Raw genomic sequence first — 17,525 nt, 5'->3', positions numbered from 1 at the left:
AAAAAATTAAGAAGAGGAGGTGGGTGGAGGAATTAGAAAGGAAAGGAAGGAGCTATTTTTGCGGCTGTTTCCGTGTGCGCTCCTTTTACAGATAGTGCGGCAGGCCCGGGCGTCGCGTCTACGCGCGGGATTACAGTAACTCGGTTGTCAGTGATGAGTCAGAGTGCGTGGTGCTGATGCTGCTGCCATTTCATCACCTCTGCGAGCGCAGCATCCATTCCTTCGCTCTCCTTGCGCCTGGGCCTACCTCGCCTCGGGCTCCCAGGCCAGCGATGTGCTCGTGGCCGATCTAGATCCGGACCAAGCCACGCTCTCCGAGGCCTCGGCTGGGCGCCCCTCTCGCCGCCCAAGGCCGGCCCGGGCCAAGGAGACCTGCTGATCCCCGGCTATGGAGGCCATCTGGCTATACCAGTTCCGGCTCATTGTCATCGGGGATTCCACGGTGGGCAAATCCTGTCTGATCCGCCGCTTCACCGAGGGCCGCTTTGCCCAGGTTTCGGACCCCACCGTGGGGGTGGATTTTTTCTCCCGTCTGGTGGAGATCGAGCCAGGAAAACGCATCAAGCTCCAGATCTGGGATACCGCGGGTCAAGAGAGGTTCAGGTGGGAGCGCAGCCGGGGCCGCGAGCAGTGGGAGGGTCTTCGGGGCTCGCACAACCCCTGGGAAAAGAGGACTTCCTGGTCCTGGTCGCGGCCCCTTAGGGACGATACCGAGCATCTGGGGATTTCTGCTCAAGCCCACCTTCAGCTACCTGGGAGTTCAGTGCGGGGAAAGAAGCGCCCTGGCCGGGAAGGCCGGGCAATGATACGTATTGCTTCCACCACAATTCCACCGATGTGCCCCTTGCTGGCTAACAAACTAGCTGGAATTGATCACTGAAATTTATCAATCTCAGTCCTTATACTACATACTTTCAAACATGTTCCCAGGTCCACCTAACATAACTGACAGACATAGATAGGTGGTATATAGCGACAGCTACATATAGACCTAGACATAGATATAGATTTATAGAGAAACACACACAGAATTACATGAAATAGATACTGATCATTGATTCCTGCTTGCCACCAGCACACATTCAGTGATTATCCACTGCATGCCAGGCGCTGGGCTTGTTTCTGGGGAAACAGCCCAAGGAAACACACAAGAGGATGCCTTGTAAACAAAACAGACACAGGCCCTTCCCTCTTAGAACTTCCGTGCTGGCATAGTGGGAGGAAATACATAATTAGCAATGATACAAAAGAGTGTCCTGTTCATATTTGTATGCTCACTGCCTACTATAATGCTTCACATATAATGAGTAATCAATGAACAGGTGTAATTTTCTGTCACAACCCTTTGTTTTCCCTTTGGAATATGTATCATGTGTAATTATATGTGTGAACACAGAGAAGGCTACCTGGAGAAGATGAGGCCGTGATGAGTAGGAGTAGCCCAGCAGAGACAGGAAAAGCCCAGGGAGAGAAAACAGTGTACACAGAAAACTTGGAGAGAACAATTTGAGCTAAAGTCACATAAAGCAGCAGGAACTGGACCCACAAAGGACTCAATAGCGTTTATGCATTTTCAAATATGTTTATGATTATTTGTTTACTTATTGAACACTAATTCCACACAGAAAATACTGGTTAGGTAGTTGAAGAAGAGGAGATGCAAGAGTTCACTACAAACTTGAGGTGTCCCCACCCCCAACCCCGCAATTCCACAAACTATAAGTGAAGAAAGGTGTCTTTTTTATATTTATTGCAATCTCTGTATGAACAGCCTTTTCATATCCACTGCCTATTATTTATTGGGTGATCTTGATTTGTAAGAGTCCTTTATAGATTATTAATCTTCCTCTGTCATGTACGTTGTGAAATATTTTCCTAGCTTGTCATTTGTCTTTTAACTTTAAGAAAAATTTTTGATGTATGGAAGGTTTTAATTTTTATGTAGCCTCATGTTGTGTTTGGAAAGGGCTTTGTTACAGCTTCCTCACTGATTTCCTGAACCAAGTTGTTCACAAATGAAAACCTTTGTTCATGTTGAATTTTCTGATTACACCTACCATTCTCCTTTAAACATAAGGGAATCAGAAATGCTTTCCATCTCCAAGGCTTATTTGCTTGGTTGAACTCATTCGTAGTATTTGTCCTTATCATCATCTAGCTTGGACTTTAATTCCCTGGATGATGTCTGTTCTCTTATCACTGGGCCATTTGTACTAAGCCTTAAGCTACTGAGTCACTCATTGTTTATCTTTTTTTTTTTTTTTATCCAAGGAGACAGAAAACCTAAAACTAGACGTAGATCAAAAAGCACAGTACTTTCAAGCAAGTAACTGTAGAGACAAAAATAGTTTGACACCCTCTAATAAGCTCTAATATGCTCTAAGCAAAGTACCATAACGTATGCAAGTCAACAAGTTAAAATATAGGCAGCTTCTCCTGTTTAAGAAGCACAGCACATGTATAATAGGTTTTAGAGATATTCTAATTACATCGCTTTAAATAAATTGTCACTTTAAGGGGAAGTTTTGGCTCTTTAAGCAGTTTTTCACAGTGGTAGCTCCTGAGTGAGCCTCTCTGAAATGTGTCAGGACCTTTGCAGACCATTCTTCTTTTTCCCATTCCCACATAGCCTAAGAAATAAAAAACAAAATGCATTTCTCCTCAGAGATGCACATAGCAGTAAGAAGTGGGAAAAATGGGGCCTATTGTAATATACCTCTATATACTTATAAACATGTTCTGTTGACTCTTGTCAGTTCATGTTTAATCTTTTCAAATCCTGTTTCAACTACGACAGTTTGTAATGAGCTCTCCAGGTCAGAGAACACTTTAGCATTCGTTATTTCATTTTGCTACATAATAACCTGTGGCTTAGGTATCCCATTTTGCCACGGTGGGAGAGTGGGCTGTGGTTCTACCTGAACTGAGGGGAAATGCCTGTAAGGCCATGAGCATTCATTTCTAGAAGATGCCATCTCAAAGTTTTGGCCAACTGAAAATCTATGTAGTATTATTACACAATGACATCTGCATTCCATTGTTTAAGAAAAAAGAAAATCATTCTTACTAAAGGACTGTGTCCGTAACGAGACACGCTAGAATACACCATCTGAGTTCATTGAAGGACAGGAGTTTGGGCACGGCCTTTATTCTTTACTTCTTTCTTGTGTTTTAGATCCATCACTCGCGCCTACTACAGGAACTCAGTAGGTGGCCTTCTCTTATTTGACATTACCAACCGCAGGTCCTTCCAGAATGTCCATGAGTGGTTAGAAGAGACCAAAGTACACGTTCAGCCCTACCAAATTGTATTTGTTCTGGTGGGTCACAAGTGTGACCTGGATACACAGAGGCAAGTGACTCGCCACGAGGCAGAGAAACTGGCTGCTGCGTACGGCATGAAGTACATTGAAACGTCAGCCCGAGATGCCATTAACGTGGAGAAAGCCTTCACAGACCTGACAAGAGACATCTATGAGCTGGTTAAAAGGGGGGATATTACCATCCAGGAGGGATGGGAAGGGGTGAAGAGTGGATTTGTACCAAATGTGGTTCACTCTTCAGAAGAGGTTGTCAAGTCAGAGAGGAGATGTTTGTGCTAGTCAGCCCTTTTATTTCCAAAACATGCTCTCCCACCTGAACTTAAAAGTGATGAAAATGAAGAGAATCCTTGCGTGACTGAAGAGAACTCAACCTCCATTTTGCATACAAGGGAGCCTCCTTCTCCAGGGGTCTTGGACAGGCCGTGGAGGAGTAGATGTGGGAGCCTGGGTGCTGGGAGTGAGGGACTCATTTCGGCGACTGTTTGTGGCCCATTGTGAGTGGACCACATGTCAAGGGGCTGAGGCTTGGGGAGCTGGGCCCAGAAAAATACAACCACAGACAGGACAGCTATTTCTTGGTATTTCAGCTCATTCATAGGTCACAAACATAAATCTGTAAAGGGGAAAAAAGTATCACATTGGAAACAATAAGCCAAACTAAAAAAGACTACGACATCAACTTAATCAGTGAGAATACCCTACACCAAGTGTGTGTGCTGGGTTGGGTGCAAAGGTACCAATTAGCTTCCAAACAGCTTGTCTGTAAAATGAGGGGCACGGACCAGCTATTTACTAAGACCGTTTCGAGGCCTGTTGTTCTAGTAAAAATGCCGTGTGTATGAAGAGGGAAGCCATTATATGTATTGCTTTTATCACATTCCAGAAAATGTACACCCTTATGATGGAATAACCAACCGTGTGAAAGAAATTGTGCCATGCAAATTACCATATAAGTAGAAGAAAGGAACCCTGTAACCCATGCCATGCCCTCTTCCCTCAGCCCCCCAGCCCAGATCATGCCCGGGGTTTCTCTGCAGGGGCAGCGGCTGCCTAAAAAGTGCACAACCTGCCTGTCCCTTCAGGTTCCTGGCGACAACAGTACAGGGACTGCCTCTGCAAAGAGCCCTGAGGCAGACATTCGCTCAGCAAGAGGCACCACCGGCACCCTCACAAACACTTCACCGTCACTTGAATTCACAGCAGGCCTCTGAGGTTTTCTTCCCCATTTTACAAAAGAGTAAAACTAAGAAGCAGGAGCCTCGCTCTGCCAGGGTGAAGGTCTCCTGACTCCTAGTTCTTGTTCCTGCTGTCGGGTGAATGAACCGTTATTAATTTGTTTACTTTGGAAGAGCTATGACTGTAAATAAATGTTCTCGACATGTTAGGGTGTTTCCTTATTGCTTACGACTCAGCTGTCATCCTGAGGGAACCTGGGGATGAAACGAAGGTAAAGCCATTTCAGATATTACTGACAAGCAGGCTTTAAACGAGTGAGTAATTGCACAACTAAAAACACATTAAAACTGTGTGCGCCACAAGCGTTCTTATCACTGAAACACAGTGGACATGTTAGCGAAAAGAACCAAATGCAGCAATGGGGAGTGGGATGGGGGGTAAACACTCAGCTCACAATGACCTTGGCTACCTGTTTGCCATATACTACACGGGGTTCTTGTCTACCCTAGAGAGTCAGCTCCTAATTCTCAGGTGAGCAGACGTCTAACTGCATCAGAAAACTGAAATGGTTGGCTTAAGGTTCCATTACCTTCTTGAAGAGAGGTCATGCTTTAAATTATTTTTCAGATTGTAGCCAGCTGAGCTAGGCAAAAGCCATACTTTTCACAGTAAGAAAACAATTCTGAGTAGTCAGGTTTCTCATATCCATTCTGACAGGAAAGCCTGACAATGGTAAATTGCTTTGAGATATAATACTGAACTTCGGTATGAATGTGACTGAATCTGAAAGTTCGGGAATTTGCTTCAGCCACAAAGAAGAAGCCAAATAACGAGAATTACGGAAACAAACCACCTTGGACCAACCTGCGGCATCGACTACAAGTGAAGCTCTCATCCTGTCTACATTCATTTCACATGACCTGGCCTGGGCGGAGTGATTAAGTGGCCAGCTTTGTGGTTTTAGAAGGCAAATAAAAGATGGTGAACAGGATTAACACACAATTTCATCAACTACTATGTTTAATTGTATCAAGAAGATTCTGAAAGCAAGATTATCCAGTAGATAAATGAGTTTTTTCAGTGGCTTCTGTCAGTTCAAAAAAAAGATAGAAACAAAAATTCTTTATGGTTTTCTTGTCTAAGACACTATATGTATACTTTTTCCATTCCTTGCATTTTTTAAAGGCAGGTTTAAAAATACTCAGCATAGGATCCAGCAAAGGTGGCTGAGCTTAATTGCTTAAACGAGTTCTAGAAACTTTAAAAATCATTTTAGTAGAATTCAGTGCTGTTGTCACTGCAATACGTGGGTTTTAGAAACTGAGTGTGAAAAAATCAGGTGTTAATACAATACTAAGGATAAAGCTTTAGAAGCTATTTTACTACATAGGTAAAGAAAAGATCAACTAACTTGTAACAAAGACCACAACTGCATGTTGGATTGGATTGTCTCATATTCCAGAATAAAATGTACTGTATACTTTTCCTCACTTTGTTGTGCATTGTAATGAAATGTGGAAAAATGTTTTCTTTAGCTGTATGTGAATGAGAATTTGCTTGTATTTAGTAAAATGGTTGATTATGTGACTGTGAGATTCCAAGTGTGTGTTGTAGCTGTTTCCAGAGTCTGTCACCACAGTAGTAACCATTGTAGGTTATCCATTATGTACGACATACACTATGCAAAAGAGTCTTCACTGGTATCTCAAAGCCAGAACAAGAATATGAGTTTTGAAAGTTACGTAATCATCATGTTGAAAGTCACAGAGACCTCACTACAGCCTGAGAATCCCATGACACCAGGTAGCTGTTTACAACTATTGTCATCCCTGGAAAGTCTTCTTTCCCACAAGCTAAATTGTCTCAGCTGTTTTGAGTCCTACTCTATGATATCCGTTTTGTGTCAGGATCACTTGGAGTGTGGGGCCCAGATTGGAACACAAAAGTTCAGAACACTGCCTGTGGTTGATAGTGCCTATTTAGGGGAGGGGAAAAAAGGGAAAGATGTTTGATTCTGAGTCTGGGCATAGGAAGGCTGAATTATGCACAGCTTTATCATTTTTATAGTCATGAGTGAAGGAAGGAGGAAGGAAGGTAGAAAGGAAAAACCAACAATGCAACAGCATTTCATATAGTTAACATCCCATTCTCCTTAAAACACTCCTTATAATGCCAGGGTCTGATCATCTTTTCTTTGGTTAATTCCTTTGGTGACCTTATTCTGTCCTGTGTCTGTAAAGACCACGTTATAAGCCAATGAGTCCTGAATGTATATCTCCAGCTTGTCTCTTTCCCATGGACTCCAGACCTTTATAAATAGCTGCCTACCCAGCATGTCCACTTGAATGTCTATCAGGCATCAGAAATTTAACATGTCCCAGACCAAGCTCCTAATCTTCCTCCCCAAATGTATTCTTCCCATAGCCTTTCCTTCCTCAGTAAATGGCGACTTTGTCTTTCTGTGTACTTTTGCCAAAAACCTTGGAGTCATCCTTGACTCCTCTCTTTCATAGTCCACATGGGATCTATCTGGCTAGGCTGGCTCTACCTTAAAAGTAACCAGAATCAGACTCAGGTGAAGATGTTGAAACATTCTTCAAATGCACCAAGCACATTCACACCTCAGGGCCTTTGTACTTGCTCTTTACTGTATCTGGAATTCTCTTTCCTGAGATGACTGCCTGGATTTCTCCCTCACCCCCATCAAGTTCTGAAACCGACAGCCTCCAAAATCTGCAAGCAGCTTCCTGATTCTCGAGAAGATGTAGCTCCAGAAGTTGTCCCCGACAGCTCAACGTAGCATGTAACTCCTTAGTCTTCCCTGGAGAACAACAGAGTTTCGGTATACAATAAAGGGCAGAGAAACTTGGGAGGAGAGAATGGAAAACCTGGAGAGTGTAGCTTCACAGGAAGGAGTGGACAGTAGTATCACAATGCAGCAGTGGATTCAGAAAGCTAATGACTAAAATATATCCATAAGATTCAAGGGAGCCGGAAGTCACGAGCGACCTTTGTCAGCACAGCGTTGGTGGAATGATTTCTGCCTATACCATGCCCCTTAGGGCGTTGTTCTCAGTTCTGTTGGAAGTCCAACTCTTTCCTTTTCTTTTTTTTTTTTTTCCAGTTCTTTTCCTTGCTCTCCATGTTCTCCTCTCCCTAGACAATCTTACCTTTGCTCGTGACTTCAGTTATTGTTTTGGCATTGAGGACTCCCCGATGGAGGACTCCAGCCCATTCTTTTGAGCGTTATACCAATACGGCCAACTCGCCCACTGAACACATGCACAAATTCCTCAGACTCAACATATCCAGTATGAAACCAGCATCTATCAGAATGTGTTCCTTCCACCCCAATCTTTCTCATCTCTATAAACGACACCACCATCCAACCCTTTGTTCAACACAGAAACCTAGCAGTTATCCTTAATCCCTCACTTCTCCCCACCTCCTGTACCAAATCCATCTCCACTGCAGCGCCATTGCTATCACCTATGTCCAGGCTGCTGCCAACTCTTTCCTGAACTACTCTGGTATCTTCCTAAGTGGCCACCTTACTTTCTGTTCCTATTCCCAAAATACATTCTCAACATAACAGCCAGAATGAATGGTCTTTTCAAAACAGAAAACAGATCAAGTCATTCTTCTGCTTACTACCCACCAATGGTTTCTCATCACATTTAGAACAAAATCCAAATAAACCTTACGTTTCTTAACATGACAAGGCCTTGCAAGATCGGGCCTCTCTGCCTACTTCTCCAGTTGTAAGTTCCACAAATGTCAGAATCTTATTTGTCTTGTTCACCATTGTTTCTGCAACCTGTGACATACACCTATTTTTCAATAACCAAGAAATATTTGAACGAATGGTTGTTTTATTCCCCTACTCTAATCCAAAGACCTTCACTATTACTTCACTTCAGTAAAATACACACATGGCCCTATCCTAAAGTATGGCCAAATTTTTTCTTTTATTTTGAGAGACAAAAAGAGCACAAGAGCAAGCATGAGTGGGGGAGGGGCCGAGAGAGGGAGAGAGAGAATCCCAAGCAGGCTCCAGGCTGTCAGCACAGAGCAGGACACAGGGCTCGATCTCACGACTGAGATCATGACCTGAGCCGAAATCAAGACTCAGACGTTTAACCGACTGAGCCACCCAAGCATCCTATGATGAAATTTTATGTAGCCTCTGAAACCTGATTACAGGTTCTGTTTGTCTACTCTATCCCATGAACCCTATTTTAAACTTCTCGAGGACCTTCAGGCAATCAACCACCATCCATTGCCAGTCTATCAATGCACCCTTTGACTTTGTTTCGCTCGCTCTTTCTCCTGGCTGTTGTGATGTCTGTCAGCTGGATTCAGGTCATCAGTTCCTAAAGAATATGATTGGTAACAGTTTGGTCTATTTCCGTCTAGACGATTTCTTTCTTTCTTTCTTTCTTTCTTTTTCAAAATGTTATTTACATAGTGGGTAAGAGTATGGATTTTGGAGCAAGACCATCATGGGTTCAAATTCTGAGTCTACCAGTTAATATATGTGTGATTGAATTTCTCAGACTCTCAGGGTACCACATACACTAAACTGGACAATGATAATATTTAATTCATAGAATTGTTGTGAGAATGAAATGACATAATCCATATAAAGTACCTAGCACTTGGTAAATGTCACATCGTAAACATACTCAGAAAATGGGTGTTTTATGTTTGCACCTAAATTAATCTTTTTCATAAATTGTATTATGTAACACACTGTGCTATTACCTTTTGCACACATACAGTATATATTTTGTAAATATGTGAGAGTAGGAGTTGTCGGTTTTCTGCTTATTATTGTATCTCTATAGTCAGTCAGTGCCTGATACATATTTGTTGAATGTGATCAGGAAAAAAAGGTAGCTGACATACTGAAGATGACAGACGCAGAAGAAATCTGGGTTTTTGATGATGCCATTGAGCTACAGATTTGACTACCCTTGGAGCCACTCTATCTTAAGACTATTACATGAAATAATACATCCCTTTTTAGTTTATGCCATTTTGTTCAACTTGTAGCTGAAGGTCTCCTGATACAATAGCATTATACAGGAAGTTATTTAATTCCCATTGCTGCTTTAAAGTAATTCTGCGATGTATACATACCTTTGAGTATTTCACCAATTATGTCAAGTCAAAATTATAAAAGTGGAATTTATGAATCAAAGAATATACACCGTTCAAATTTTGATACAATTATTCAGATTGCTTTCTAGAAAGCTTTTACTGAATACCCACGAACAGTGTGTGATAATGTCTATAATGAGTATTATTGTCAATCTTTTAACTCTTTGCAAAACTGAGAGGTGAATAATATATATTTTGTAATTTGCATATATTTGGTTAATTGGTTTTTTGTCACTTGCAACTGAAAACGGGACTAATAACAAGGTGCTGACTTTTTTCTTATTAATTAATAAATAAGATTTCCTTACATATGGAAATAAATTCTTTATCTACCACATATGTTATTCTATATTTTTTCATGTTTTTCAGACTTTTAACTTTATTTATGGTCTTTGGTAATATAAAAAGAAGTCTTTAATATTTCATAAATAATATCATTATTAAATAATTTAACAATAAATAATATTTTGTTTATTAATCATAATTTCACACATTGTCTATGAGAATCTGGAAACGGTTGTCTCCAAGTTTGGGAACTGGGTGGCTGGCAGACTAGGTGCAAAGAAAACTTAATGTGTATCAGATAATATTTTATAACTTTTGATATTTATACCATACCATATATATATATATATATAGCCTGTTCTCTTGATGTTTTATGGCAATACTGTTAGTTTCAGATAAGCCTTCTCCACCCAAATACTAGAAAACCATGATTTCCTAAAATGCATTTAGGGTTCCTTCAGGAATTGACTTCTGTTTAGTATGTGGAGGTAGGAATAAGAACTATTCTTCCCAAATGGCTACTTACCCTACACTATCCATAAAATACTTCATTCTTTCTTCAACGATCGGAAATTCTACTCTTTTCAAATATTGACATACATATGGGTTTTTGGACTCCCATTTTATAGTTCATTAATCTGTTTGTCTATTCCTGCCCTAATACTACATTGTATTTTTTATTACCTTTTTTCGCTTCAAAACTTTCTTTGATATTCTCATGCAGTACATTAAAACTTAAGAATAAATGTGTCAATTTCTTTATCCACTCATCTGTTAAAAAAGCCAGACACAGAAAGGAAACAACTGCATGATCTCGTTTATATGTGGAATATAAAAAATTTAAATACATAGAAGCAGAGAATAGAATGGTAGTTACTAGGGGGTGGGGAAGGAGGGGAAATGGGGGAATGCTGGCCAAAGGTTACAAAGATGCAGTTATGCAGAATGAATAGGTTTTGGAGATCTACTGGACAGCATGTAGACTATAGTTATCAATAGTGTATCGGATACTGGAAATTTGCTAAAAGACTAGATTTCAGGTACTCACCACACACACACAATGGTAACTATGGGAAGGGATGGATATGTTAATGAGCTTGACTGTAGTAATCATTTAAGTATAGACAGATATAGATATATCGCCATGTTGTACACCTTCAATGTATACAATTTTTGTTATAAACATAAAAAATAATAAATGTGTCACGTTTTCCCTCAGGCAGGGTTAGGATTTTGATTGCTTTAATTTACTGACACTGATAGAATGTCATTCCATTAATTTAATCCTTGTTTATGTCCATCCGTTAATTCTTATAGTTCACTTATAGGATTTAGCTATTGTCTGTTAATTCCTAGATATTTTATAATATTTACATATCATAAATATTTGTATTTTATTTGGATGGGTTCTTTTTCTCATTACATGCTCTATCTAATTGGTCATTGCTAGTGTGTAGGGAACTATGGATACATGTATGTTTACATCTTGTATTCAGACACTATACTAAATTCTCTTATTACTTCAGTTTTTCAATTGATCTCTTCTGTTTTCTAGGTGGACACTGTAATCCAGAAATAATAATTTTCTGGGGCACCTGGGTGGTTCAGTCGGTTAAGTGTCTGACTTTGGCTCACGTCATGATCTCACGGTCCGTGAGTTCGAGCCCCGCGTCGGGCTCTGTGCTGACAGCTGAGCCTGGAGCCTGCTTCGGATTCTGTGTCTCCCTCTCTCTCTGCCCCTCCCCTGCTCATGCTCTCTCAAAAATAAATAAACATTAAAAATATTTTTAAAAATTTGGTGTGTGTGTCTTTTATTTTGAGAGAGAAACAGAGTGAGAGTGGGGGGAAGGGCAGAGAGAGAGGGAGACACAGAATCCGAAGCAGTCTCTGAGCTGTTAGCACAGAGCCAGACGCGGGGCCGAACCCACAGACTGAAATCTTGACCCGAGCTGAAGTCGGACACCCAACTGACTGAGCCACCCAGGCGCCCTCATTAAAAATATTTTAAAAAAAGAAATAATTTTCTCTCTTCCTTTCTAATATTTATACTTCATTTCTTCTTCTTTTCACACTGACTAGAACCTGGATTACAGTGATGATTGGGGCACCTGGGTGGCTCAGTCCATTGAGCGTCCGACTTCGGCTCAGGTCATAATCTCGCAGTTTGTGAGTTCGAGCCCCGCATCGGGCTCTGTGCTGACAGCTCGGAGCCTGGACCCTGCTTCGGATTCTGTGCCTCCCTCTGTCTCTGCCCCTCCCATGCTCATGCTCTATCTCTCTCTGTCTGTCAATAATAAATAAACGTTAAGAAAAAAAAATTTAAATAAAATGATGAATAACAGTGATGGTGGGCATCTCTGTCTTGTTCCTGCTTATATGCTTCTAGTATTTTAACTTTAAATTACTTTGATTACGTTCTAGAACTTTTCACTACATTACTATTTACGAAGAGCTTTTACAAAGAATGTATGCTGAGTTTTTCAAATGTCTTTCTTATACCTATTGAGATAATCAAATGTTTTTTTTCCTTAACCTGTTAATGTAATAAATTGTACCTAGTAAATCTGTTTATTTTTTAACCATGTTTCTTTACATGCTTCAAATAAACTGTACATGTTCATGGTATATTTTTAAAACAGTTTGATTTAATTTACTAATATTTTATTAGGATCTTTGCATCTATATTCATGTTTGAGATGGGTTCATAACAGTACTTCCAAAAATTCAACAGAGATTAAGAGAAATAGGGGGGATCTACAGTCAAATAAACTTGGAAAATTGTGGATTTAACAAATCAAAACAATATCCTGTAGGAGTACGCTAGTATATATTGGGGCTTTCCAATGGGAGGCAATTTTATACAGCATCTCCTCAACTTATATGACAAAATAATTTGACTAAGAGTTCATTGTAAATGCTGTTCTTTTGTGTTTTCTTTCAGGTTGTGGCACTATGGTTATTCTGGCCTCGTGAAATCATAAAATGGTTGAAAATGTGTGTCTTCTTCTTCTATATCCTAGAATACTTAAATAACAGAGTGGTCTGCTGCTGGAAACTCTGATAGAATCCACCCATAAAAGCTTTTCGGTCCAGCATTTATCTTTCTTTCTTCTTCCTTCCCTCCCCCGTTTTTTTTATTTCTTCTTCTTTATTCTTCTTGTGGGGTTTTTTGTTTGTGTTTTTGTTTTTGTTTCTGGAAGAAGAGGGTATAGATCTTTAGCAACCCTTTCATTTTATTTCAGAGTTATGGTTAGATTCAGCTTTAAACCATTAGATACACTATTTTGTTGTTCACATGTACTCATTGTCCTTCTCTGGAATAGGATTATACTTCCTTCCTATGATGTGGGCTTGGCCATGTGACTGTCAGCGCGCTAGCTGGAGGCTTACCTATCCGACTGGATTCCAGAGCCACCTGGACCTGTGGCGGCCACATGGCACAGGGATTGGGAGGGACTACCTTAGCAGCACACAGCCTACATCCTGGTGAATGAATTTTGGTAATTGACATTTTCCTTGAAAGGTATCCATTCCATTTAAATTTTCAAATGCATTGGCATACAGTTGTCACACATAGTAGAGCTTTAAAATCTCTGGATTGGTGCATAGAAACCTCTCATTTGTAATGCTTTGTTTATGTTTTTGTCTTTATAATTCAGACTTGTTAGAGGCTTATCTATTTTTATCAGTACTTCAAAGAACCAGTTCTTGGTTTTATCAATTTTGCTTATTCTGCATTCTAATTTATTAACTTTTCACGTTATCTACATAAACATACTTTGTCTTTTCTCATGTGAATATTTCTCTGGTTCTTCGTATGCCAAGTAATTTTTAATTGTACTCCAAACATTTTCTAATATTATGCAACTCTGGGTTTTGTTTAAATTCTATGGAGAATGTTGATATTTTTGTTTTAGCTGACGATTTCTCTGGAAAAGTTCAGGTCACACATTCCAACCTGTCCTCTGTGGGCTGTTGTTCCAATACTAGTTCAGTTTTCAAAGCTTTGGCTGAACCACTTGGATGGTTCCTGTGCTTGTGCACAACACAGTAGCCAGTCCAGAAACTGGGCAGTCGTCTATCCTTTTGTTCAGCTCTTTGGTATGCTAATTAGAAACACATAAGAACCCAGGAGTTTGGTTGAGCTCACGGGGGTCACTTTCCCAAGTTCCTCCCTCTTTCCAGTTCCCAGGGGCTTCCCCTTTCCTGTGCTTCAGCTAGAAATCCCAACCAAGATGGGACAGAATGGTTTGAGAATGAGATTAGGAAGGGGTGGCAGTGATTGGTAATGACAAGGTCTCAGGTGTGACTGCGGGAATAAGTGGCTAAGGAATGCTCTCGGAGACAGACAAGATCCCTGGAGGGGAGATGAAGCAGGAGAGAAAGACTATTCCCCTAAGAGACAGATCATCCTTGACCTTTATTGATGGAGGCAGCAAAAATCAGTGGTTGGACATTTGGGTTTTTTTGAGTTTGGCATCAAGGGGTCATATTTTAATCTGAATTCCATTTTCAAGCTTACTAGTGTTCTCATTGCATTAAATCCTAAATAACCTGTAATTCTAGCTTTGATTTCTTTTTACCTCAACATTATTTCATAGTATTTAATTTTGAAATGTTGTGGATTTTTTTTAAAGTATTATTAATTACTAATTTATATGAGTTATGATCACCAAATGTGACCCAGATGATTTGTCTGCAAGTGACTACTGGTGTACTAGGACTTCCACTAATGTTTTGATCCATTTTTTTCTTGAATTCCTAACATTTCATATATTCTGACACAATGTTATTTACCAGATACATGTTCACAAAGGTTTCATCTTTATCATAAATGGTACCCTTTACCACTGCAACAGGATCCTGTTTTAAATATATGAAAGTAGAAAGAAAAATTAATTTAAGGAAACAGGAAGTTGAATTCCTACTACAAACCCCCTGGTGACCAGATTCTTTGGAACTGAAAACACAGAAACATCAAACACCAGAATGAAAGACGTTAACGAGGCAGAGTTTTTACTCTAGTAGAAAGCCCAAAATTTGATTCTCTAAAACATCCCTTGACATGTCACTTAAAGTGTTCAAAAACATTTTTCTAAAAGTATGTTACTCTGAAATACTTTACTTACATTAATTACAATTTCATAGAAATATTTCCTGGGGCAGAAATAAGAGGGCAGAGTAATATGGATATGGTTAGTGACTACCATAACCAGTGTTCAGTATTTCAGTGTATTTCTCCACTTTTGAGTGCTTTAAATATTGGTATTTGCCATTATTCAGTAATCATCTTTATTTTGTACCATGGCATATGCAGTCACACATAAAAAATTGGAGCTGTATAAAGCCACTGACCTTTTAAAAACTCTTCCAAGCTGTATTTTCTTTAATGTTTATTTTTGAGAGTCTGTGAGCAGGGGGAGGGGCAGAGAGAGAGGGAGACGGAGGATCTAAAGTGGACTCTGTGCTGACAACAGCAAGCCCAGAGAGCCCAACGTGGGGCTCCAATTCAGTCATGAACTGTGAGCTCATGACCTGAGCCGAAGTCAGACGCTCAACTGACTGAACCACCCAAGCGCCCCACAAGGTGTATTCTTATTATATACTTTTCAAATGCCTCTTTCCTTGGTTATTACTATGGTTGAGTGGTTTTCCCTACAGTTACTATATCTGGATTTCTCCTAGAACCCAGTTTGGACTCCATCTACTTTCAGGAGTTCCTGGTACAGCCAACTTTTACCTATGGGATAAGTAGAGGGTAAAGAAGGGGAGTATGATACCCGCTCCCTAGCAGGTAAGAAAGCAAGGGGTTCCATGCTTAGTTCCCAGCTTGTCTGCCTCTACCTGTCACTGACAGGCCTCCCGCCTTTTGACTTCCAGGATCATTCTTACTGGCTTGGAACTTGACCACTCCCTCCCTATGATAAAATGTATTATCCCCCCTACATTCTTTCCCCATCGTCAGTCCACTTTTTAAACAAACACTGATACCAGTATTTCAGTGTGACACCAAATAGATACCGAAAAGCTCGAATTGTTACTTTGCTCTGGCATTGCAACCAATATCTATAGTGGAGTTGAAAATTAATGATCTAGGGTGAATTAAAACTTTAACTCTGGACTGAGAAGAAATTGTGGCCCAATCCGGTCCAGACATGGGCTGAAGTAGCCAATGGTGTAGTTGTTGTCACCTGGGGTGTACCGATGAAAAGAAGAGACTTACCTGCTAACCTTTTGCTTTTTAATTTTTGTATTTTTTACCTTCTAGAATCCACAGGTTTGATCTGGGGAACATAAGCCCATTCAGACTAAGATGGATTAACTGAAGCAGCTAAAAGATCTAGAAGAAATTTCCTGTTTGGTCATGGCCTACCTCCAAATAAAGTATCCCCGAAAGGCAAATAGCTGTCATACAATCAACTAAACATAAAATTATTTGAAAACCATGACCAAGATGTATGGTCCTTTATAAACAAATTGCTCAGATATACTGTGCACACCAGGTCCATCCTTTATGTTTAATCTGACTGTAACTAAATCTGATACCAGACAAGAGAGAAGGACCAGACAAAAGTAAATTCTTCAAATGAACTGAAGCACAACCCACACCTGTTTTCATGTGTACACAGAACCCTGGGCCACCTTCCACTAACTCAACAAGAACAGCAGCTCTGCGCACATTTACCAAGTTCAAACACTTCAAGTCTCAAACTTCCCTCTCACATTGGTCATGTAAGCAGTACTCTCTCTGAATACAGAACAGTATTAATATATAGAAAACATGGTTAATTAGCAGGCACATCAAATCTATGATGCTGGTTGTAGTTACAAAATTTCAAACTAAAAAGTGTAAAAATCAAAAATGTTATCGAGTAGTTTTGGCCACAAGCCTAAGAAGTTACTCTGCAAAGCCTTCCTCAATAGTTTTGCTAAATTTATGGCATCACTTGGTTTTGGGTTAAGGAGAAAAAAAACCTCTCCAATCCATCATATAATTGCAAAACTTTGGAGGCTACTTGAAGTCTTCCTTTCACCTAATCCAGACAGAGATGCTTCCATCTGGCCCTTTAAAGTATCCGAACCTTTACTACCTTTTTGGCAGAGGCGGTTATTAGCCAGGGGCCTTATAAAAGGAAGTAAACCACTATCAAAAACTGGGCCATAATTAGGCAAGATCCAATGGGCTGTGAGCAAGAGGTATTCAAACCCCCTTTCTCCTTCGAGGTAGGGAACTGACCCTGGATTAGCTTTCGAGCTCAGCTCCCCTGGAAAGCTGACAAAAGTGCACCAGCAGCTGTGTGACCAGGTGAGCCTGCTTCTGGTAAAATGCCCTGGCTGGCACCTTGTGTCCAGACTGAGGGCTGAGTGAACGTCAGTGTCGGTGAGGAGTTACAGCTCGGGCTCCCTGAGTACAGTGTACCTCCTGTTACTGGGCCCTGCCCCTGGCCAGGACCTGCGGATGCCATGCACAGGGGACTGATCTAAGATGTAGTGGTCCCCTTGCGGCTTCTAAGCCACGGTGGCTCCTGCAACCTATGTATGTAGTCTGTGGGGCCTACTGCAAGAATTCCCACAGAA

At 40.5% G+C, this 17,525-nt stretch overlaps 1 protein-coding gene across 1 annotated transcript; it reads left to right on the top strand.

Moving 5' to 3' along the window:
- Positions 1 to 358: 358 nt before the first annotated feature.
- On the top strand, positions 359 to 6,084 carry RAB39B (RAB39B, member RAS oncogene family). The gene is made up of 2 exons (XM_049644546.1): positions 359 to 603; positions 3,176 to 6,084. Exons 1-2 carry the CDS (start codon positions 389 to 391, stop codon positions 3,600 to 3,602), a joined length of 642 nt encoding a protein of 213 aa, XP_049500503.1. The 5' UTR covers positions 359 to 388; the 3' UTR covers positions 3,603 to 6,084.
- The last annotated feature ends 11,441 nt before the right edge of the window (positions 6,085 to 17,525 follow it).

The sequence above is a fragment of the Panthera uncia genome, chromosome X (assembly GCF_023721935.1).
Source record: "Panthera uncia isolate 11264 chromosome X, Puncia_PCG_1.0, whole genome shotgun sequence".
NCBI classification, from domain to species: Eukaryota; Metazoa; Chordata; class Mammalia; order Carnivora; family Felidae; genus Panthera; species Panthera uncia.
Note: the sequence above shows the minus strand (reverse complement) of the source record. Positions and strands in the feature narration are given on the sequence as shown.

Bases quoted from the DNA above. Each gene is read 5' to 3' on its own strand.
- RAB39B (XM_049644546.1), top strand. From the start codon at position 389: ATGGAGGCCATCTGGCTATACCAGTTCCGGCTCATTGTCATCGGGGAT. The intron at 604-3,175 runs GTGGGAGCGCAG...CTTGTGTTTTAG, and splicing joins GCGGGTCAAGAGAGGTTCAG to ATCCATCACTCGCGCCTACT.